Raw genomic sequence first — 22674 nt, forward strand, 5'->3', positions numbered from 1 at the left:
CAGGCCCAGGCCCAGCAGCCATGGCCAAAGTGCTGCCCAAGTTGGCTCTGGCAGGGCTGTCTTGCATCTGCTGCCCATCCCTGTGCCCTGTGCAGCCCAGGCTGTCCCATGGTGTCTCTGCCCTGCACCTCTGTCCCTGCAGGCTGTCGGCATCCCCCGGCTGCCCCACCTGGCTGGGCCCTTCCTTAGCTGACAGCTCTGCCTCCTGCCTGCCTCTGCCTGCCCACACAGAGCCTGGGGTTGATATCAAAAGGGTTTTTTCCATGTTTACCCTGCCCGTGATCTTTCAGCACAGGAACAAGACATGCAGGGGCTGCTGTCCCTGCAAGGATGGGTGGAAGAGAAGAAGAAGAAGACATCTGGCTCAAGGGTGCAGGGATAGAGAAAACAAAAAGTGAATCTGGGAACTTGGGGTGGGTTTTACGGAAATGGGTAAATTGTAATTCACATTTTGCAACTGCATATGTGCAACACACTGGTAGAATTACACGTTCATGTGAGGTTGGGAGATATTCCATGTTGGATCTCTCTCCTGAATAAATGATACCCTCTGAAATAGCAAATTAATGTTCAGGAGCCTTATTCTGATATTTCAGAGATTTGGTGACAGTGGTTCCTCACAGAACCAAGGACTCAGCTGTGACACTGTGCAAACTCATGGAACAAAGGGTCCATGGTGACACAACAGAACCCCATGGAACCAAAATCCATTTTGGCACATTGGGGCTACATTGAACCAATGCTCCATTGTGATACTGCGGATTCAAGGAGACCATTGTGACCCTGAGAAACCTCTTGGAACCAAGGGGCCATTGTGACACAGCAAGGCCTGATGGAACCATGGCTCCATTTTGACACTACAGAACCTCACGGAACCAAGGTGACCATGTTCTACCGCGAAACCTCATGGAACAAAGGGACCATGGTGACACTGTGTCATGGTTTAAGCCTGGCACAGAGCCAGTGCCCCCATGAGAATACCCTCTCCCTGGTGTCTGCTCTGAGATGTGACCAGGAATAAGCAAAGCAGGCTCCAGCTTGGAAATAAAGAAAACTTTATTAACTAAACTACAAGAAAAGAAGGGAAAAACTATAAGGGGAAAATTGAAAACCTTACAAAAAGCACTTTCCTCCTCCTCCCCACCAAATTTCTCGATGTAATATATTCCCCCAAATCATCAAATCTCAGTCCAGCATCCTTTAGAATACTAAAACTTCAGTCCATGAAGAGGAGAGGAGTCCTTCTTGCACCATAGACTTCCCCTGGAAACATGCTGAAACCTCGTGTGCTTCCATGTCACTCAGCACTGCCCGGAAAATCCTTTGCCATTATGACATTTTTCCTTCCATGCCCAGTGCTCTCACCACTGTGCATGGACCAGAGCTGCTTTTAGGGTTGTCTTTTAAGGATGCCTTGTCTCACTCCAAAAGAGGCACAGTCTCTCCTTCGGGACATCTGTCCCCCCCATTTTTTCACTCCCTGGGGCCGAGGCGTGCCCACAATGAACCCTCCTGGTTCTGAGGCACTGCCTCCCCCTAAATGCAGTCTCTGTGTCACAGGAATAAAAAATGGTTCAGTCTATGGCCACATAAGGATAGTCCAGCCAAAAGGCCACTCCATCTCTTCCCCCACTCAGCCAATCTTCTCCACTTTCCTCGGGCCTAGTCCTCGTTATCTCATCTCTTATCTCTCTTCTTATTCAGCTCCGAGGAGGATCAGCATTTTTGCAAGGTCCCAGTCATGTAAGAAAAGGGTTAAAAATTTCAGTCTCTGCCTGTCCTAGAGCTCCGGCACTCCCACGCTGCTCTGGCCCCTGCTCTGGCTGGGCACTTTCTTGCCGCACTCCCCCCTTCTCCTCCTCGGCCAGCTGCTATCACATTCTGTCGCCGGCTCTCCCTCTCTCTCTCTTGGTGGGGGGGGATGGGGTGGCTCGATGTCTCTTGGGGCTCCTCCACCCTTCCATCCTCAAGAGCCTCCTCACCCCGCACCTCTGTCCAGGCCCAAGCCTACCGCATGGCTGCCCCTCCCCCGCCCAGCAGCAGCAGCGGGACGGGGGAGGGAGATCCGACCTCTTTGCCTCAAAGTCCCAAGAGAGAACTCCCAGGGCCGAAGCTCTGGTTTTTAACCCCTGCGTGATCTCAGGGGTGTGTCCAAACCCCACTGGCCACATCAGGTGCCAGTATCAAAATCTGAGCACCCATTGGTTTGACCACAACATCCCAGAATTCCCACTTCTTCCTGGTCAAACCAGCACACACTGCAGAACCGAGGAGACTGCCGCTGGCAGCGTGAGAGCTCATGGAACCAGAAGTCCATTGTGACACAGGATGTACACCAAGGGTCCTTGGGCCTGATGTACACCAAGGGTCCCTTGTTAAACTGTGTGGCCTCATGGAACCATGAGCCATTGTGACACAGCAGGGCCTCATAGAACCTGGAGGCCATTATTAAAATTGGTGGCCTTGAGAAAACAAAGGGCCTTTGTGGCACTTCAGAGCCTTGTGGAGCCAAGGGAACACTGTGACACTGTGAGGCTCCATGAAACCAATGGCCTGTTGTGACACTGCAAGGCCTTATGGGATCATGGAGACCATTGTGACACTGCAGGGCCCCATGGAACTAAGGATCCAAGAACAGTACAGGACCCCATGGAACCAAAGGTCCATTGTGACATTGCGGGGCCTCGTGGAATCCTGAAGGCCATGATGACACTTGGAGGCCTTGTTGGATCAAGGGGCTCTGCAGGGCCTCATGGAGCCAAGGAGACCCTTCTGACACTGTGAGTCCCCATGGAACCAAACGTCCATTGTGACACTGCAACACCAAGGAGACCCCTGTGACACCGCCAGGCCTCATGGAAGCAAGGGACCATGTGACACTGGAGCCCCATGGAAACAAGAGGCCAGTGTGAGACATCTGGGCCTGATGAAACCAAGGATCCAATATGACACCACCACTGTGACCCTGCAGGGCCCCATGGATCACAGGGAACAGGGAACAGGCCTGCTTGGCTTGGCCTGACTGGTCCAACTGCCCTTGGCATGTTGAGGGTCTCTTCTTACGTACCCCTGAAACCCTGGGGTCTGGGCTTTCCTTCAATTGGAAAAGAGCTGCCTTTCTCATTCAAGCATCTATGGCCAAAATGGGATTCCCCCTCCAAATTTCCCAATATCCAGGGATTTCTCCCACATAAAAGCTTCCATTACCAACACGTCTGGCTGACCTTGTCTTCCTGAGGGCTGGCTCTCACCTGCCTTCAAACAGTGAGGCTGTGTGCTTTCCTTCCTATGGAAAAGAACTGTCCCTCCTGCACAGGCACCCATGGCCGAAACTGGTACTTGTCCTCCAAAATTCCTACATTCAAGGGTTTTTTCTCCCAGACAAGATCTCCCAGTACAGACAGGTCGTGCTGGCCTTGGCTTCTGGTTGTTGCCTGAATTCTGCCCTGAAACACTGGGGCTCTGCCCTTTCCATCCTAAGGGAAAAGAACCATCCTTCTTCTCCAGGTGCCTGTGGTCGAAATTGGGATTCCAACTTCAAAAGTCCTATATCAAATGATTGCTCCTACACAAAAGCTGCCATTACAGAAAGGTCTGGCTGGCCTTGGTCTCTGGTGCCTGCAGTTCATCAGCCCCTGAAGCACTGGGGTTCTGTGCTTTCCTTCCTATGGAAAAGAATCTTCTTATTCCTCAACGGCCAAAATTGCTACTCCTCCTAAAATATTCACGATATGAAGGGTTTCTCCCAGACAAAACCTGCCAGCTCTCTCTGGCACTGTGGGCTCGGATGGCCACCTGTCATCTACTCCGGAAACACTGGGGCTCTCTGCCTTCCTTGTGATGGAAATAGAACAGTCTCCTTGTCCAGGGGCCAGGGCCAAATTTGAGATTTGGCCCCTAAATTTCATATATCCAAGGATAGGTCCCAATCAAAAGCTGCCAGGAGAGATGAGTTTGGCTGGCTTGGCCTCCCAGTGGCTGCTTCTCATCTACCATCAAACCCTGGGGCTCTCTGCTTTCCTTCAGATGGAAAAGAAATGGCCTTTTCATCAAGGGACCAGTGGCCAAAACTTGTATTCTAACTCCCAAATTATGTGTATCCAAGGATTTCTCTCAGGCACAAGCTGCAATTCCAGAAAGGTCTGGCTCACCTTGGCCCTTGGTGGCTGCTGCTCATCTGCCCCTGAAACACTGGGCCTCAGCTTTCCTTCCAATGGAAGAGAATCGTTGTTCACATCAAAGTGCCCATGGGCAAAACTGAAATTCGGCCTAAAAAATTCTATTTATCCAAGGATTGCTCCAAGGCAAAAGTAGCCAGGACACACAGGTCTGACTGGTGTTGTCCTGAGGTGATTTTCTTAGACTATGAGCAGAATGTTTTCATTTGCCAATACCTTGGACAGGGCCCAGATATCTCCCAAGGTGGGGTTTGGAGGCCTCAAGCACATGAGCACTCTACAGGGACAGAGGAGCTCTGTGCTCAGTTGGGTGGGGACTGAGGACAGCAGAGGTGAGCCCTGGAAGGGACTGAATGGTGGTTTCAGAGGTGGTGGATCTTTTTTCCATAGTAGAGAACAGACAGAGAAAGAAAGAATTAATGCAAAGGAGAGATAGGGAGGGCCAGACAGGACCCAAAGAGAAAGGAATTTCCCTCTCAGAGCAGGACTGTGGTGCAACATGGCCCCCAGAAGGAGTCTGGGTCATCCCTAGGCTTTGTGTGGGCAGGCAGGGGCAGGCAGGAGGCAGAGCTGTCAGCTAAGGAAAGACCCAGCCAGGTGGGGCAGCCGGGGAATGCCGACAGCCTGCAGGGACAGAGGTGCAGGGCAGGGACACCGCGGGACAGCAGGAGGCAGAGATGTCAGCTAAGGAAGGACCCAGCCAGGTGGGGTAGCCGGGGAATGCCGACAGCCTGCAGGGACAGAGGCACAGGGCAGGGACACCGTGGGACAGCCTGGGCTGCACAGGGCACAGGGATGGGCAGCAGCTGCAAGACAGCCCTGCCAGAGCCAACTTGGGCAGCACTGTGGCCATGGCTGCTGGCCCTGGGCCTGAGGCCACGAGGGGACAAGTGACCCTTGCAGGGCTGGGGCCTCATTGCCTCCTTGTCCCTGCTCAGCAGCCTGGCAGGGGCTGCCCCATGGTCCTGCCCTTGGCATTGCACATCCCCACATGCCAGTGCCCATCCCGGGAAGAGCCCTGAGCAAGGAGGGAGGGACAGGATCTGCCTGGCCAGGGACTGGGGCTCAGGCCTTGGCCCTTGGCATTCCTCAAACACATCCAGCTTTGCTCAGCACCAGAGACACCTTTGCTTTCTTTGTGCCCAGGTGCCATCACTGCCTCCAGTGTTCTGCTCTAACCGGAACTAACCAGGGACACTTTCTCAGTCATGTCCCTCAGTGGGAACCATAACAACTTCAAGAAACTTCAGACTTTCAATTTAAGTTTGAGTTCTTGAGAAGTTTTTTGAACACTCTCTCAGGGACTGAGTTTGATGTAAACAACACCAAAGCCCCAGAGGCTCATTAAAGTCCTTGTGCTCTGTCTGTGCTGCTGAGTTGGGCTGGGCTCCTGGCACAGAAGCAGCTCCTGGCAAACCAAGAAGACCTTCAAAAAGACATTTCTCCTGAGGAGCAGCTCCTCTCCCAGCCCAGCAGGGCTGGGGCACTGCCGGTAGCCACCCTGGGCACAGCACAGAGGCACAGAGAGCTTCAATCAGTCAGGGCTGGGAAGTGCTGAGAAGTGCCTGGGGTAGAATCACTGCCAGCATTTGCCGCAGGAACCTCTGGCTGCAGGACAATGAAGCTGCAGCTCCTGGAGTGATCTCCTAAAGCTGGAACATCCCAAAGCCTACAGACTCTGTGAGTAAAACTCTGAATATTTCTGGTTCAGGGGAGGTGAAATGCTCATGAAGCTTTGACATGCTGAGGAATGCTAGTCAGTCATAAAATATTTCCAATACAAGGATTTCATTAAAAATTAGGACATTTCCAAAGACTTCGGATTCCTAATATTGGAGAATGGCAGGGAGTGGGGGGATTAATATTCAAGATTGATTATGAATTATAATTACAAAATTTTAAAAGTTTCTGAGACATTGGAACTGTTATTTTTGTGTTCTGTAGATTCACAGGAGATCCCTAATGTACTTTCAGCCACTCTGCCCATGAACAGCACCAGCATCCCCTTTGCTGAACCCATCAGGCTCAGTCTGAGCTGTCCTTTGTCCCATCTGCAAACAGAACCTGGCCCCAGGCAGTGCCCTGAAAACAAGCAGGGTTCTGTAGGGCCAAGGAGAGTGCACAGAGATTTGGGGTCTGTGAGTGCTGGCAGGGAGAGATCAGGCACTGGGAAACACCTGCTGGAGGGAAATCTGCAGGAAGCAGAGAGAAGATCAGGCAATGAGAGAAAAAACCCAGCAATGCTGTGGCAGGGAGAGTTTAGAGATGCCCACAGGATCCCCTCCAGTGCAGCCCCTCTCTCTGAACAAGCCCCCTCCCTCCTGTGCCCCAGCCAAGCCTCTGCCCTCATGGCCGGGGCTCCAAGGCATGCAGCCCCTCCTGTGCAGGCAGAGCTGCAGCAGAGCTGTGGGGCAGCTCTGCAGACCCGGGCTCAGTTCCCTCTGCAGAGCACAGGGCTGGGAGCAGCTGCCTGGCCCTGGGGGCTCTGGAGGGGGCACAGCTGGCTCAGGGTGACGCTGTCCCCAGTGCCTGGCTCTGGGCAATGCTGTCAGTGCAGCCAGGGAAGGAGCTGCATCTCCCTTCATCCAATGCCATCATAGGGACACCTGGAATCTCCCTGAGATTTCAGTCCAAGCTTTGAGCTTCCCTCCAGGATACAAACCTGTCTGTAGCATCTCTGTGTTATCTAAAAGCCCCACAGTGAGACACAGAAGGTCTATGATGAGAAAATACTTTTGGGTTGGTGAAATGAGCCCTGTCCTGGGTACAAATGTGGGGCTGAGACCTTGAGAAGGGGATGGACATTTGGTGAACTGTGGGGATCCATCTGCTGTCAGCAATGTCAGGATGGTTTTTAAGGGAAACATGGGAGGGTGATCATCCTCTGTCTGGGAAAGGTGAAAGCTTAGAGAATCCTGAAACAGGACAGGGTGACAGACATCCTCCCCTTCTTCTCCACTCACCACCTTGCCTCAGAGAACTCACTGTTCTCCCTGAGGGCAGCAGAAATGCAGAGAGTTTCTGACATCCAAAAATAGTCAGCAGGGGAGATGAAGAAAAGCTGTAAATAACACTAGTACATTTTAAGAGACTTTACCATTCCTGTTCTCTGGCAGTGGGAGGGCAGATGCTGACAGGGCTGTCTGTGTTAACAGAGATTCAAAGAAGAACAAAAGGACAGGTCCCTGTGCCCCTCCTATGTCTGCACAGCAAGGCTGAACTATAAAAACCTCTGTGTGCACCTACCCTAAACCTGAAGTCCCACTCAGGCAGCACCAGCCAGGGCTCCAAACTTGGAGCTGAAGAAAAATCTTCTGGAAATTGAAAAGGGTGTCAGAGTGTTACAGGAGAAGGGTTTGTGGAAAAAGGCTTTGATTTTGCTGGAAGAAGTTTCTCCTAACCGGTCACTGACTTTTCTCCATGAACAGCTCCCAATAGCCAGAGAAATCAAATGTCCAACAGCAGCTCCATCAGCCACTTCCTCCTGCTGGCATTGGCAGACATGCAGCAGCTGCAGCTCCTGCACTTCTGCCTCTTGCTGGGCATCTCCCTGGCTGCCCTCCTGGGCAACGGCCTCATCATCAGCGCCGTAGCCTGCGGCCACCACCTGCACACACCCATGTTCTTCTTCCTACTCAACCTGGCCCTCAGCGACCTGGGTATGATCTGCACCACTGTCCCCAAAGCCATGCACAATTCCCTCTGGGACACCAGGAACATCTCCTACAAAGGATGTGCTGCTCAGCTCTTCTTCTTTATGTTCTTTATCTCAGCAGAGCTTTCCCTCCTGACCATCATGTGCTACGACCGCTATGTGTCCATCTGCAAACCCCTGCACTACGGGACCCTCCTGGGCAGCAGAGCTTGTGCCCACATGGCAGCAGCTGCCTGGACCAGTGCCTTTCTCTACTCACTGCTGCACACAGCCAATACATTTTCCCTGCCCCTGTGCCATGGCAATGCCCTGGACCAGTTCTTCTGTGAAATCCCCCAGATCCTCAAGCTCTCCTGCTCCAAATCCTACCTCAGGGAACTTGGGCTTCTTGCTCTAAGTGTCTGTGTAGCCTCAAGCTGCTTTGTGTTCATTGTTTTCTCCTATGTGCAGATCTTCAGGGCTGTGCTGAGGATCCCCTCTGAGCAGGGACGGCACAAAGCCTTTTCCACCTGCCTCCCTCACCTGGCTGTTGTCTCCCTGTTTCTCAGCACTGGCTTTTTTGCCTACCTGAAGCCCCCCTCCATCTCCTCCCCATCCCTTGATCTGGCCCTGTCAGTTCTGTATTCGGTGGTGCCTCCAGCCCTGAATCCCCTCATCTACAGCCTGAGAAACCAGGAGCTCAAGGCTGCAGTGTGGAGATTGGTGACTGGACTATATCAGAAACATTAAACTGCTTGCCAATTTCTGCAAATCACTTGAAATCAATGTAATCTTTCATTGTTCTTCTTGCGTATGGTGGTTGGTTTATTATTCTCATTCTTTTTTTATTTTTAGTATTGTCCAAATGAAGTGCTACTGGTTTTGCCATTTCTCATTTCATTTCTCTCCACCTTTGCTGTGGCCCCAGATTGTGTCAATGAGGAGCTGTGCTCTCAGTGGCTCTAAAGGAAGTAAAGGATCTCCAAGCAAAGTTTTAACCAGAGTTCCCCCTCTTGTTGCCTTCTCTGGAGCTGCAGCAGCAATGTCTGTGTGCAGAGCTGGGGGCAGATCAGTGCTGGCACAGCAGCTGTGCCCAGCAGCAGCAGCACTTGGTGTTGCCAGTGCTGCTGCCATGGCCTTGCCCCACTGCCCTGGTGGCCCTGGTGTTGCTGTAGGGCCTGAGTGCTCTCAGGGCTGGGCACAGCCCTGGGGGTGGCAGTGCCGGGACTGCAGCAGGGACAGCCCATGGGCACTGCTGGGGCAGCGCTGACACCTCAGGCCAGGGCCTAGGGGCTCCAGGCTCCTTGCCCAGGCTCTCTCAAGGACACAGCCAGGCCAATGCTCAGCACAGAAAAGCCCCGTGAGCAGCCCCAGGCTGGCCGTGGGCAGGCTGGGGGCAAACAACATGGCTGGGGCTCTGCAAGGGCCCTGGGGGAGATGGGAAGGAGCAGCAGAGCAGGGGCTGATCCATCCCCAGTGCGCTGGACAGCCCAGGGCAGCATCCCAGAGCGTCCTGATGGAGCTGCCAACAACATCTCCCCTCTGCAGCCCTGGTCTCTCCCCCAGCTCACACAGGTGCCCCATCCTTGCAGGCACAGACACAGCAGCACTGGCTCAGCAGCCCCTGTTTGCATTGCACAGAGCAGGGGGAGCACCCCCATGCTGTTGGTGTGGGGACATGAACCTGAGGGAGCACAACTGCCATCAGCCCCTGGGGCCAGCAAGGGCTGGGGACACCAGGGAAACCACTCAGCTTTGTCCTGGCCTCTGCAGTCAGCCAGAAAGTTTGTTCCCATCTGCTGGGAGTTTCCTGTGCCACTGCAGATGCTGTTGCTCAGAGCCAGGGCTGCCTGGCAGCCACTCCCAAACTGCCCCGAGCATTTCCCTGCCTTCACCTTTGCTTTCCTTCCTCTTTCCTGATCCAGATTTCTTCCTATTGCCCATCCCTGTTCCCTCCCCTCCAAGGAGCCCATCCCTGTTTGCCCTTTCCTCTCTGGCCCCACTCCCCATTGCAGTTCCTGACTTCGCACCATGGGAACGTCCCTTGGGCAGCAGGATCATCCTACAAGTGCTGCAGGAATTGTCTGCAGGCTCCTGCAGTGCCTGGTGCTGCTCCCTTGCCAGAGGCACCCCAGGCCAGGGGGGCACATCTGGGCTGCTGTGTCTGGCTCTGGGGCTCCCTGTTCTGGGCAATGAGGAGGAGCTGCAGAGGCTCTGCAGGACTGACAGGATGGGCTTTGGGGCTGCCAGGAAAAGCTGAGGCACCTGGGCTGCTGGAGCTCCTGAAAAGGAGGCCCTGGGCTCATGCTGCAACTTCTCCAAGGGTGTTTCCAGAGGATCCCAGAATCAGCAATGTTGGAAAAGACCTCGGAGATCATCAATCCAATCTTTCCCCTGCCACTGCCTTGTGTCTTCTGAACCTCCTCTTCTCCAGGAAAGACAACCCCAGCTCCCTCAGCTGTGCTCCAGACCCCTCCCAGCATTGTGTCCCTTCTCTGGACACCCTCCAGCCCCTCCATGTCCTTCCTAAATTGGGGGCACCAGAACTGCAAACAGCACTTGAGGTGCTGCCCAAGCAGTGCTGAGCACAGGGGAACAATCCCTGTCCTGCTCCTGCTGGCTGCATCATTCCTAATCCAGGCCAGGACCCATTGGCCTTCTTGGCCACCTGGGCACACTGCTGGCTCCTGTCCAGCCTGCTGTCCATCAGTCCCTGCAGGTCCCTTTCTGCCTGGCTGCTGTCCAGCCACTCTGTCCCCAGCCTGTATTGCTGCAGGGTTTACTGTGGCCAAAGTGCAGGACCCAGCACTTGGACTTGTTAAACCTCACCTTGTTGGGTTTGGCCCCTGCCTCCATCCTGTCCAGGAGCCCTGCTCCCAGCATGAGCCCAGTTGTCGCCCCTGTGTGCTTCCAGTTTCCTTGTCACTCCCAGGATGATCCTGCTCACTTCCCCTCACTCCTGGCAGGATCCCTCTTCTTCCCAGTATGAGCCCAGGCACTCCCAGCCATTCCTCATTATGATGCAATTTGTACCCAACATGGTCCCATTTGCGCCCAGTTGCTCCTACTTTCATCCAGTGTGTTCCCCATTCTCCCAGTTGCCCCTAGTATAGTCCCAGAAACTCCCAGTATGATCCCAGTCACACCCAGCATGCTCCTAGTCACTGCCACTTCCTCCCAGTGGCTTTCAGCCTAATTTCACTTGCTCACAGCCACTCCCAGTCAATCCCAGTATGATTCCAGTCACCCTCATTTTGATCCCAGTCTCAGCCAACATGGACCCAGCTGCTCCCACTGTGATCCCAGTATGATCCCAGCTGCTGCCAGAATAGTCCCAGTTGTTCCCAGTTCCTCCCAGTGTGATCCCAGTTGTCCCTCGAATAGTCCCAGTCCCTCTCAGCATGGTCCCACTCACTGCCAGTTGCCCCCAGCATGGTCCCAGCTGTTTGCAGTGTGGTTCCAGTCCACCCAGTATGGTCACAGACACTCCCAGTATATCCCAGTGTGCGCAGTAATGTTCTGGTTAGCTCAGAATGATCCCTGTCTTTCCCAGTTCCTCCCAGTTTCTTCCAGTATGATTTCAGTTTCTGGCAGTTTCCTGAAGTAAGGTCTTAGTTGCTCCCAATATGATCCCAGTTATAGTCTCAGTCCCCTCAGCATGGTTTCAGTACCTTCCAAATGATCCCAGTTGCTCCCACTGTGCCACATTTTCCTCCCAGCATGGGCCCAGTAGCTCCCAGTAACCCCCAGTCAGGATCCATTCTCATCTGCAGTAATCTCAGTGGTTCCCAGGATGATCCCAGTTGCACCCAGTCACTCCCAGTATGGTTACAGCCACCCCCAGTATGATCCCAGTCTCTCCTAGTATGTCCACATTTTCCTCCCAGCATGGTCCCAGTAGCTCCCAGTACCCCCCAGTCAGGATCCATTCTCATCTGCTGTAATCTCAATGGTTCCCAGGATGATCCCAGTTGCACCCAGTCACTCCCAGTATGGTTACAACCACCCCCAGTATGATCCCAGTCACTCCCAGTATGGTTACAACCACCCCCAGTATGATCCCAGTCCATCCCAGATCCTCCCAGTATGATTCCAGTCATGCCCAGAGTGACTCCCTGTCACTCCCAGTGTGAGTCCAGTTGCTCCCAGTCACCTCCAGCATGGTTCCAGTCACAGCCAACACCTTTCCAGTCACTCCCAGTTTGGTTCCAGTATGAATCCAGCCACTCTCAGATACTCCCAGTACTATTCCTGTCAATCCCAGTATGATGGCAGTCAGTTCCAGTATCACCCCAGCATGGGCACAGCTGCTCCCATTATCATCCAGTATAGTTCCAGTTGCTCCCATTTACCCCAGTGTGGTTTCAGTCTCTCCCAGTGTATCCCAGTTGCTCCCACTATGTTCTCAGTCAGTCCCAGTTGTCCTCAGTTGCTTCCAGCCTGATCCCAGTTGCTCACAGCCACTCCCAGTCACCCTCAGTGCAGTCCCAGTTGCTCCAAGTAAGATCCAGTATGATCCCAATCAATCCCAGCATGGGCCCAGCCTCTTCCACTGTGATCCCACTAGGACCCCAGTTGCCCCCAGCATGGTTCCAGTTGCTCCCTGTTCCTCCCAGTGTGATCCTATTTGCCCCCAGTATGGTCCCAGTCACTCCCGATATGATCCCAGTTCCTCCCAGCATGGTGCAAGTCATGCCCAGTTGCCCCCAGTGTAGACCCAGTCACTCCCACTCACTCCCAGTTTCTCCCAGTTTGTGGTCCCAGTTCTCCCCAGCACGGTCCCCATTGTTCCCAGTGTGTTCCCAGTCATCCCCAGTGTGATTACAGACACTCCCAGTATACACCAGTTGCCCTCAGCATGTCCGTGGTCATTCCCAGACACTCCCAGTGATCCCAGTAAGGTGCTTGTTACTCCAGTATGATCCCAGTCACACCCAGTATATCCCAGTTGCCTCCAGCATGCATCCAGTCATTCTCAGTTCCTCCAGTTTGCTTGTAGCATGATCCCAGTTTCTCTCAGTTGCTCCCAGTAACCCAAAGTGTGATCTCGGTTTCTCCCTTTCAACACCAATATGAGCCCAGTAAGCTCCAGTAGGATCCTTGTCACATGCCAGCAGTCACAGTGTGGTCCCAGTATAATCCCAGTAACTTCCAATCACTCCCAGTATGGTCCCAGTTGCCTCCAGCTAGATCAACACAGTCAGTCCCAGTATGATGCCATTTGTTCCCAGCGTGTTCCCAGTTGTTCCCAGTTGCTCCCAGTCCCCCCCAGTATGGAGGATGATGTGCAGGGTGTGTTCCCAGTCACTCTCAGACTCTCCCAGTATTAGTCCAGTCCTTCCCAGTACGATCCAGAGATGACCCCAGTGTGTTCCCAGTCCCTGCCAGTATGAACCAGTTGTGCTCCACATGGTTACAGTTGCTCCCTTTCACCCTCACTTTTGTTCCAGTCACTCCCAGTCTCTCCCAGTGTACCCCAGTTCCTTCCAGCATAGTCCAGGTCACTCCCAGTTCTTTTCAGCATGATCCCAGTTGCTCCCAACCACTCCCAGTCAGCCTCAGTGTAGTCGCACTCCCTGCCAGTGAGTCCAATCCCGGTCATCACTAGCATGATCCCAGTTCATCTCAGTATGAGCCCAGTTGCTTCCAAACACCCCCAGCATGCACCCAGCGACTCCCAGTTCCTCCCAGTTGCTCCTTGCATGATCCCAGTTGCTCACAGCTGCTCCTGGTCACCCTAGCATAATCACACTCATTCCCAGTATATCCCAGAATGATCCCAGTCTCTCTCAGTGTGATTATAGTCTCCCCAGGCATGGGCCCAGCTGCTCCCAGTATGATCTCAGTACAAACCAGTCCCTCCCAGTGATTCCACTCCCCACCCGTCTCTGTGTTTCCCCCTCCTGGATCTCCCAAGAGGAGACCCAAAGGCTGGCAGTCCCAAGCAGGGTCCCCAGCAAGGCCCAGTTTGGATGTGCAGGCCCCAGTTTGCCCAGTTTGCCTCTCCTTTTGCCCAGGCCGGGTTCCCCCCACCCAGGGTTGTGAGGGGTTTTGTGTGTTGGCAGAGCTGCATGTTATGGAGAGAATTTAGGTGGGTCTTGGGGAAGATGGAAAGGGGTTTTGTGATTTTTGGGGACATTTATGTTGCAGGGAGTGGTTGGGGATGTCCTAGCCTGGAGCTGTGGGGTGGTTGGAGGGGTGCAGGAGTGGCTATGGGGTTGGGAGGGGGTTTTTGGGTGGTCGTGATCCCCCAGAACCCCAAAGCTGCCACCAGACCCCACCCCACAAAATACTGCCAGCAGTCAGGGGCTCCATGTTGGGGTTCATCCTCCTGGTGCTGCAGGAGAAGGTGAGGGGGGGGTCCCCAGGGACTGTGCGTGCCCAGAGCGTGTGTGATCCCCCCATCCCAGTGTCACCCCCTTGTCCCTCCCCACAGGGCTCCTGCTCCCCTAGAGGGAATTTGGGGAGGGGGCAGAGGGGCTGAGCAGCCCCTGCCAGGGGATGACCTTGGCCCAGCCCCTTTGTTCAGCACCAGGCTGGGCTCAGGGCTGGAGGACGAAGAGGCCGATGGGAAGCAGATCCTGCAGCTGCGACAGTGCTTGGGGTCAGGGCAAGGTCCCACCCTGCACATCTGGCTCAGGTGTGACCCTGCCCCGGCAAGGGAGCAGGACATTCCCATCCCCATGGATCAGGGCTGGGAGCAGCACTTGGAGCACAGACATGGAAATACTGGGAGTGACTGGAAGCACACTGAGGGCTACTGGGAACAATTGAGAATGATGGGTGCATACTGGGGGCAACTGGGGTGACTGGGAATGAATGAGGTCATCCTGGGGGCAACTGGAATCATACTGGGGCAACTGGAGTGATTGGGAATGAGCATGCTGGGGGCAACTGGGATATACTGGTAGTGTCTGGAACAATACTGGACGGGACAACACTGGGAACAGCTGGGACCACGTTGAGGGGGAAACTGGGAGCCACTGGGAGTGACTGTGTCAATACTGGGGGTGACTGAGATCTTATTGGCAGTGACTGGGACTATACTGGGGCAAGTGGGTGCAACTGGGATCATATTGGGAGGAATTTGGGAGCAACTGGAACCATGGTGGAGGCAACTGGAACAATACAGATGGGGACTAGAATCCCACTGGGAGTGAGTAGGAGCATGCTGAGGGCAGTTTACAGTGTGTTGGGAACTCCTGGGATACACTGGGAGCAACTGGAACCGTACTGAGACTGACTGGAATCATGCTGGAATCAACTGGGAGGAAGTGGGAGTGACTGGGAGCATGCTGGGGACAACTGGGATATACTGGGAGAGACTGGGAGTCACTGGGATCATACTGGGACTGACTGGAACCCCGGCAATGGCCTGGGCTGGGTGATGTGGTGCCTCAGGGAGCGCAGGGAGCACTGTGACACTGCGGAGCCTGATGGAACCAAGGGGACATGGTGACACTCGGGGCCTGCCCTGGCCGTGGGGTGTTTTGGGAGCCCTGGGGTGCCCAGGGCAGCAGAGCAGAGCCCCTGGCTCAGGGGCAGCAGCTCCCCAGGACACCCTGGGCGGGCGGGCAGCACGGGATGCCCAGGGAGAAGAGGAAGCCAAGGCCCAGCGACCCAAGGGCACCACCGGCTGAGGGATGGGGCAGGAGGGAGAGACCCATGCTGGGATGGGGATGAGGCTGCCCAGCACTGAACCAAGGTTGTGTGACATCACAGGGGCCGTGTGACATCATAAGGGCCATGTGACATCACAGGGGGCTGTGTAACAGGTCACAGATGGCTGTGTGACATCAGTCACAGATGGGGAGTGACATCACAGGGTGTGTGTGTCATCACACGGAGGTGAATGACATCACAGGGGCTGTGTGAGATCACTGGGGAGGTCACTGCCCCAGCCCCCCTCACAGTTCCCCCCAGAGCAGTCCAACGCTGCTCATGCACAGCGGGGTCCCCTGTCCCCCCGGGTCCCCCCACACCCCTTGCCGCAGCCTCTCCCAGAGGATGTTCCACGAGATCGACCCCAGAGCCTGACACAGGTACGGGGGCAGGGGCCATGGGGCTGGCACAGGGGGCAGGGATCCCCCAGCAGCATCCCCGTGTCCCCCAGGGCCAGAGCCTGGGCCAGGGCTCCTTCACCCTGTTACGAATGAGGCCTTGAGAGTGCTGAAAAAATCCCCAGCAAGGGATCAGCAAAAACCAGATTTAATATTAAGGGACAGCAGCACAAAGTTCCTTGACAAGAGTCACTCTGCTCCTGACTGGACACTTCAGGCACACCAAGGAAACAAAGAAACAGCAAAACCAAACAAAATCCAGGCAATCAAACCAGAAATCAACCAAGAACTGTCCCTGTGTGTGTGTGTGTGTGTGTGTGTGTGTGTGTGTGTGTGTGTGTGTGACACAAGGACAGTGAGGGCAAGGATGAAAGGAATATGGCCCAAAAGCTTAACAGAGCTCAAACTTAACAGGACTTAATTTATACCTTAACCTTAACTGATACCTTCAATTTCACAATTTAGCAAAAACCAGCATTTAGCAGGATTTAATCTTAGTTGTAACCTATGACTTTGCAATTTAACAGAGGATTCACATTTAACAGTATTTAACTCAGCTTTTAACTTATATTAAACATAACAACTTGGGAAACAACAACTCTTAGCAGTGTTTAACTTCACTTAGACCTTGTGACTTAACCTTACCTACAGGCAATGTAGGTAAGGTTAAGTCATCCTGGCACCGCCCTTGGCATAAACAGCTTTCTTTGCCAGTGTGAGAACAGGGATGTTGTGCCACTGAGAGAACAGAAACAGTTCCCAGAGCTGCTCCTTCAGAAGCCAGGAGCTGGTTGGGCAGCAGCAGTGGCTGGAGCAGACAGTGTTTGTGATGAGCTGCAGAGGAGCTGAGCCGAGGGGCTGTTGGCCAAGGCCCAGGCCCAAGGAGCATTTCTCAGCTGGCAGGGCGGCCTGAGAAGGGGACAGGGGGAATGCAGCAGCACAGGGCCCATGGAACCAAGGGACCCTTGTGACACTGTGGGGCCACATGGAACCAAGGGGCCATTGTGACACTGTAGGGCACCATGGCACCAGGGAAACCATTGTGACTCTGAGGGATCATGGAGACCATTGTGACACTATGAGGCCCCATGAAATAAACAAGGCATTGTGACACTGTGAGGCCTCATGGCACCAGTGAGACCATTGTGACGCTGGGGGGTCCCTACAGCACCAAGAGGACCATTGTGATACTGTGGGGCCTTGTGAAACCAAGAGACCTTTGTGACACTGCAGGGATGCATGGAACCAAAGCTCCAGGGTGACACAGAGGGGCCTCCAGTCATCAGTGGCCCATTGGGACACTGTGGAGCCAAAGGAGACCATTGTGACACTGCAAACCTTCAGAATCCAAAGGTCCATTGTGACATTGCAGGGCTCATGGAACAGAGGAGTCACGTGACATTGTGGGGCCTGTGGAACCACGGAGACCATTGTGACACTGCAAGGGCTCGTGGAATTTTTGGGACCATTGTCACACTACAGGGCCTTATGAACCTTGCAGCCACTGTGACGCTGTGATACCCCATTGAACCATGAGTCCATTGTGACACTGCAGGTCTTCTTGTAATCAACGGCATCATTGTGACACTATGGGGCCCCATAAAACCAAGGGAACACAGAACAGGTTTGGATGGTTTAGCCTCCCATATACTGCCTGAGCAGTCCAGCTGACCTTGGCATGTTGAGGGTCTCTCCTCATCTGCTGCTGAAACACTGGGGCTCTGTACTTTACTTCCTATGGAAAAGAACTGTCCTTCTGCTACAGGCACCCATGGCCAGAATTGGAATTTCACCTCCAAATTTCCTTATATCCAGTGGTTGTTCACATAGGAATATTGCCAGGACAAGATTGGCTGGCAATGGTTTCATGGGGCTCACCTCCCCTCTATCCACAAAATACTGGGCAAGGCTTTCTGCTTACCTTCCCATGCAAGAGAACTGTCCTGCTTTCTCCAGGTAACCCTGGCCAAGATTGGGGTTCCACTTTCAAAATTTCCTAAATCCAAAGACTGTTCCCAGACAAAATCTGCCATTCCTGACAAGTCTGGCTGGCCTTGGCCCAGTGAGTATCTCACTTGCCTTCCAAATACTGGGGTTCTGTGCTTCTCTTCCTATGGAAAAGAACTGTCCACCTTGGCCAGGTGCCCATGGCCAAATTTGGGTTCCAGCTCCAAGAGTGCCTATTGTGACAGACTGGGGGAGATTGTTGGCTAGAAAAATTTCATGTGTGGGAGAGGAAGGGGCAGGTCCAGCCTTACCCTGCCCTGGAACCCCAGCCCTGCCCTGCCCTGGAACCCCAATTCCCCCAGAGCCTCTATCCCAGCCCAGCAGTGTCTGCCAGGCCCTGGCACACCACAGGCAATGCTCCACAGCCACCTCTGGAGCCCCAGCCCAGCTCCTGAGGGACCAAATGAGCCCAATTCCCAGCTGAGGGAAGGGCCCAGGGAGACAAAGGGGTATTGAAGGCTGACCACAAGGCAAGCACACATCTTGACCATATCTCCCCTTGGAATTTCCATCTGAACAACATTGGAATCTGGGTGTGGGTACTTCTCTGTATCTTATTTGTCTTTCTCTCTTTGTGTATCTACTACTTCTATTTCTCTCTCCTTGCAAATTTTGATTAACTTAAAATTGAATAGGCTTACAGTTAGTGAAATTGAATGGGCCAAGCTAATGCTTTGAGAAGTGTTTGGTTTTGATTGACTGTCATATTTAACCTTTTGCCAAAGTTTCTCTGATTTTCTAAAGTCCCCAATAAAAGGCTGTTTGGTTGTTTTGAGCTCCTGAGAATCTCTTGTAGGCATTTCTCCAGTACATCTAACTCAGAGTACACAAATAATTGTAATTCCTTTTAAATGTCTCATTGAGAGAATTGTTTGGTGGGATGGGAGTCAGGCTTGTGTGTCCTGCTTGGCACAGCCCAGGCACGGCTTTCCCAGCCACATTCCACACTCCATTTCCCAGCTGGAGCCGCTGGTGCCTCTGAGTTGTGCTGCCCCAGCCCCAGGGACGCTCTCCTTGTCTGCCCATTCCCCCACGGTCTCTGGGCAGGGATGGCCTCAGTGAGGGCTGCTGACATCCTCAGCAATTTGGAGGCTGCTGCTGAATTTTCCTGCTCCAGAGGCTTCAGCTTTTCAGTGCAGGAATTCAGTGTCCCAGGGCTCATTAACATTCAGAACACCTTAACAAGTCAAGCCTCTGGGAATAATTTGATTTAAGTGTTCAGATCTTTTGTGGTTGATTAGTCAGATTTCAGAAGCTTATTCAATGTGAATACCCTGAGATTAAAAAGACAGCAAGAAAATATTTTTTTAGGTCTTGTAATTTTTTTTCACTAGTAATTCATTGACAAGTGCAATCTCCAATTGACATTGAATCCAAGTACCTCCTCATGCAGTTTGACTGGGTATGAAAATCAGGACCTTTCATGGCTGACAATCAATCAGACTCTGTCCCTGCCCCCACCCCACCATTTCCCCCATCCAAGCCCTGGCACTCAGAGCAGCCTTGTGCAAATCTGAGCTCCCTCCAGCCCACACTGGATCTAGCCAACAGACCACAGTTGAACAGGATACAATTTAATAACAATCACACAATTACAAACTCTTCCCAGAGCCATGTTCAACGTCCCAGCAGTGTCCGATGAGTCCGTCATTCAGAAGTTATTTCCAAACTAAAATTTATTTCACACAAACATGGTTCTGTGATAGATATAAACACAATTAACTTCTTGTATCAGGATTCACGTCCTGGAGTGAGGACAGAACAGCTCGAACAATTCCTGATTTGCAAAGCTGTCAGTGGGGAATAGAGAAGGGAGGTCAGGCTGCTGTTGGTGTTGACGAAATGCTGAAACCAGCCTGACTCATTTCATCTCCTCATGCCCTGGCTGATCTCCCCTCTTTCCCCTTCCACCCATTGGCTTTTGTCTCCCACCAGGCCCCCCGGAGAAGAGCCTGGCTCTGTGTTCTCCATCCCCTCCTCGCTGGCACTGCCAGGCTGGGATGAGGAGCCCCTCAGCCTTCCCTGCTCCAGGCTGGACAAGCCCAGCTCCCTCAGCCTCTGCTCACAGCTCTGACAAAATTGGTTCTTCTCCCAAATTCTCTACATGCACGGGTTTCTCCCAGACAAAAGCTGCAAGGACAGACAGGCCTGGCTCAATTTGGCTCTGGTGGTCGCCTCTAATCTGCCCTGGAAAAACTGGGGCTCTGTCCTTTCCTTCCTGAGGGAAAGAACTGGCCTTCTCATCCAGGTGCTCATGGGCTGAAATTGGGATTCTTCCCCCAAAATCCCATATATCTGAGATACAGAATATTTACACCTGAGATACAAGATATTTATTTTGTTGCTCCCAGATGAAAGCTGTCAGGACGGACAGATTTATCTGGCCTTGGCCTCTAGTGGCTGCTGTTTATCATCTCCTGGAAGACTGGGGCTCCATGCTTTCCTTCCTGCTTTCCTTCCTGTGGAACCATGATGTCACTTCAGGGCCTCAGGGATCCAAGGGACCATTGTGAAAATGTGTGGCCTCGTGGAACCAAAGACATCATTGTGGCTCTGTTGGGCTGCATGGTCCCAAGAGGCCAGTGTGAAGCAGTAGGGCTTTGTGGAGCCAAGAGGCCATTGCTGCTTTTCAGGGCCCCGTGGTGCCAAAGGACCGTTGTGATCCTGTGGGGCACCATGGATCCATGGAGAGCATTGTGGAATTGCAAGGCCCCATGGAATCATGGAGACCATTGTGACCCTGTGGGGCCTCACAGAACCAAAGGGCCTCTGCGACCCTGCAGGGCCTCTTGGAAGCATGGGGCCATTGTGACACTGCAGAAGCAAGGAGGACATGGCACTGCACAGTGCCATGAAAGCAAGGGAACATGGAACAGATCTGGCTAGCTTGGCCACCCAGGGCCCACTTGACAGGCCCAGCTGATGTTGGAATGTTGAGGGCTGTCTTTCATCAGCCCCTGGAGAACTGGTTCCCAGTGCTTTCCTTCCTATGGAAAAGAACCATTTGTCCTTCGAGGTGCCCACAGCCAAAATTGATACTCCCCTCGAAAATTCCCTGTATGCAAGGGTTCTCCTAGACAAAAGCTGCCGGACATAGAGCTCTGGCTGGCCTTGGTCTCTGGTGGTCACCTCTCATCTCAAGGAAGCCCTGAGGAAAGTATTTGAACAGGTTTGACTGCTGGGACATCAATGAGTCTCACACTCTTAAAAACTCAGATGCTCTTCTGTTTATGTGTCTCTTCTTTCTTATTGTGTATTATGTGTGAAGTATTATTTTCAGCTAAAAATATTATTCTTATCACTTTACCCGAGTTATCTGAAACAAAACAGCTCATCTACATATGACTCCAGGTCACCTGTATAAGCAAAAACAAGAAACAATCCAGTAGGAATTATTTGTCCCTGCTCCCATCTATCACATCTCTGGAGATGGAGGTGCAGCCCCAGCACTTGGCAGGGCTCAGGGGCTCACAAGCTCAGCTCCCACCCAGAGAACTTGCAGACCCTGGGCTGCTCTTCTTGGTCTCTGCACGCTCAGCCAGGCTGAGATGGAAACTGATGGTTTCTGGGCCAGGCTCTCTGAGCCCAGCCCAGCTCCCTGCAAGCTCTGCCAGCTGCCCTGAGCTCTGGGCAGCACCAAGGGCCTCTCCCCAGCCCAGCCCAGCCCAGCCCAGCCGGCTCTGGCCCCACAGCTCTGCTCAGGCCAGGCTGCTCTGGCCACTGCCCCATGGCCTCAGCCCCTGGCAAGGGCACAGCAGCAGCTGCAGCTGCCACAGGACTCAGCCCCACCGTGGGGGAAGGTGCTGGGCCAAGGCCAAAGGAGGCTCCCTGGCTGCCCTGCTCCCCTCGGGCTGAGGTGCTGAGAGCTCTGCAGCCCCTGCTGCCATCCCATCTGCCCAGGGCAGCACAAGAGCCGTGGCCTTGGGGACCTCAAGAGCTGATCCTGCTCCAGGCCCAGGGCTCATGCCAAAGCTGAGGCAGCCGCAAAGCTGTGCCCATTTCTTTCCATTGCTGCTCGGAATGGGATGGATCCTTAGCCACTTGGAGGTTGCTGATGGATTTTACTACTCCAGAGGCCTCTTCTTTGCTGAGCTTTCCTGTTCAGGAATTCAGTGACAAAGGCTCATAAACTTTTGCTCAAAACACCTAAACAAGAAAAGCCCATGGGAATAATCTATGTTTTCAGTTCTTCTGTGGTTAATTAGACAGATTTCAGAAGAGTATTCAAAGTGAATCTGCTGTATTGAAAACAATGCAAGTTTGGTTTTCATTTCCTGTTTATAGATTGGTATCAGAAATGTCCAATTGATATTGACCCCCAGACTCTTCTAAAGCAGTCTGAATACACATGAAAATCAAGACCCTTCATGGCTGACAATCAATAACACTTTGCCCCCACTCCCTCCCCACAATTTCCCTGATAAACCCTGGCACTCCTATGGATCAGGAATGGTGCGGCCAGCAGGAGCAGGGCAGGGATTCTTCCCATGTGCTGAGCACTGCTTGGACAGCACCTCGAGTGCTGTGTCCAGTTCTGGGTACCCCCAATTTCGGAAGGACATGGAGGGGCTGGAGCGTTTCCAGAGAAGGGCAACAAGGCTGGGGAGGAGTCTGGAACACAAGTTTTGTGAAAGGTGGCTGAGAGAGCTGAGGTTGTTTATCCTGGAGGAGAGGAGGCTCAGGGGAGACCTCATCACACTCTACAACTCCCTGACAGGAGGGCGCAGACAGGTGGGGCTCGGGCTCTTTTCCCAGGGGACAGTGACAGGACAGGAGGACACAGCCTTCAGCTGCA

The 22674-nt window shown here is 53.3% G+C and overlaps 2 protein-coding genes across 2 annotated transcripts in view; both read left to right on the plus strand.

Annotated features, from left to right (window-relative positions):
• Positions 1-7629: 7629 nt before the first annotated feature.
• On the plus strand, positions 7630-8007 carry LOC134434729 (olfactory receptor 14I1-like; the record flags this gene model as incomplete). Its single annotated transcript, XM_063183353.1, has 1 exon — positions 7630-8007. A coding segment is annotated over exon 1 (378 nt), but the record flags the coding sequence as incomplete, so codon positions are not given.
• A 3-nt stretch (positions 8008-8010) lies between these two features.
• The window catches only part of LOC134434713 (olfactory receptor 14J1-like), a gene marked incomplete at its 5' end in the record, with an annotated part of 36984 nt that continues 22320 nt past the window's right edge, over positions 8011-22674 (plus strand). Inside the window, one exon of the mRNA XM_063183340.1 lies at positions 8011-8472. Coding sequence (XP_063039410.1) covers positions 8011-8472 — 462 coding nt within the window. The remainder of the gene's footprint in view (positions 8473-22674) is intronic.

Source organism: Melospiza melodia, unplaced genomic scaffold, assembly GCF_035770615.1.
Source record: "Melospiza melodia melodia isolate bMelMel2 unplaced genomic scaffold, bMelMel2.pri scaffold_46, whole genome shotgun sequence".
Taxonomy (NCBI): domain Eukaryota; kingdom Metazoa; phylum Chordata; class Aves; order Passeriformes; family Passerellidae; genus Melospiza; species Melospiza melodia.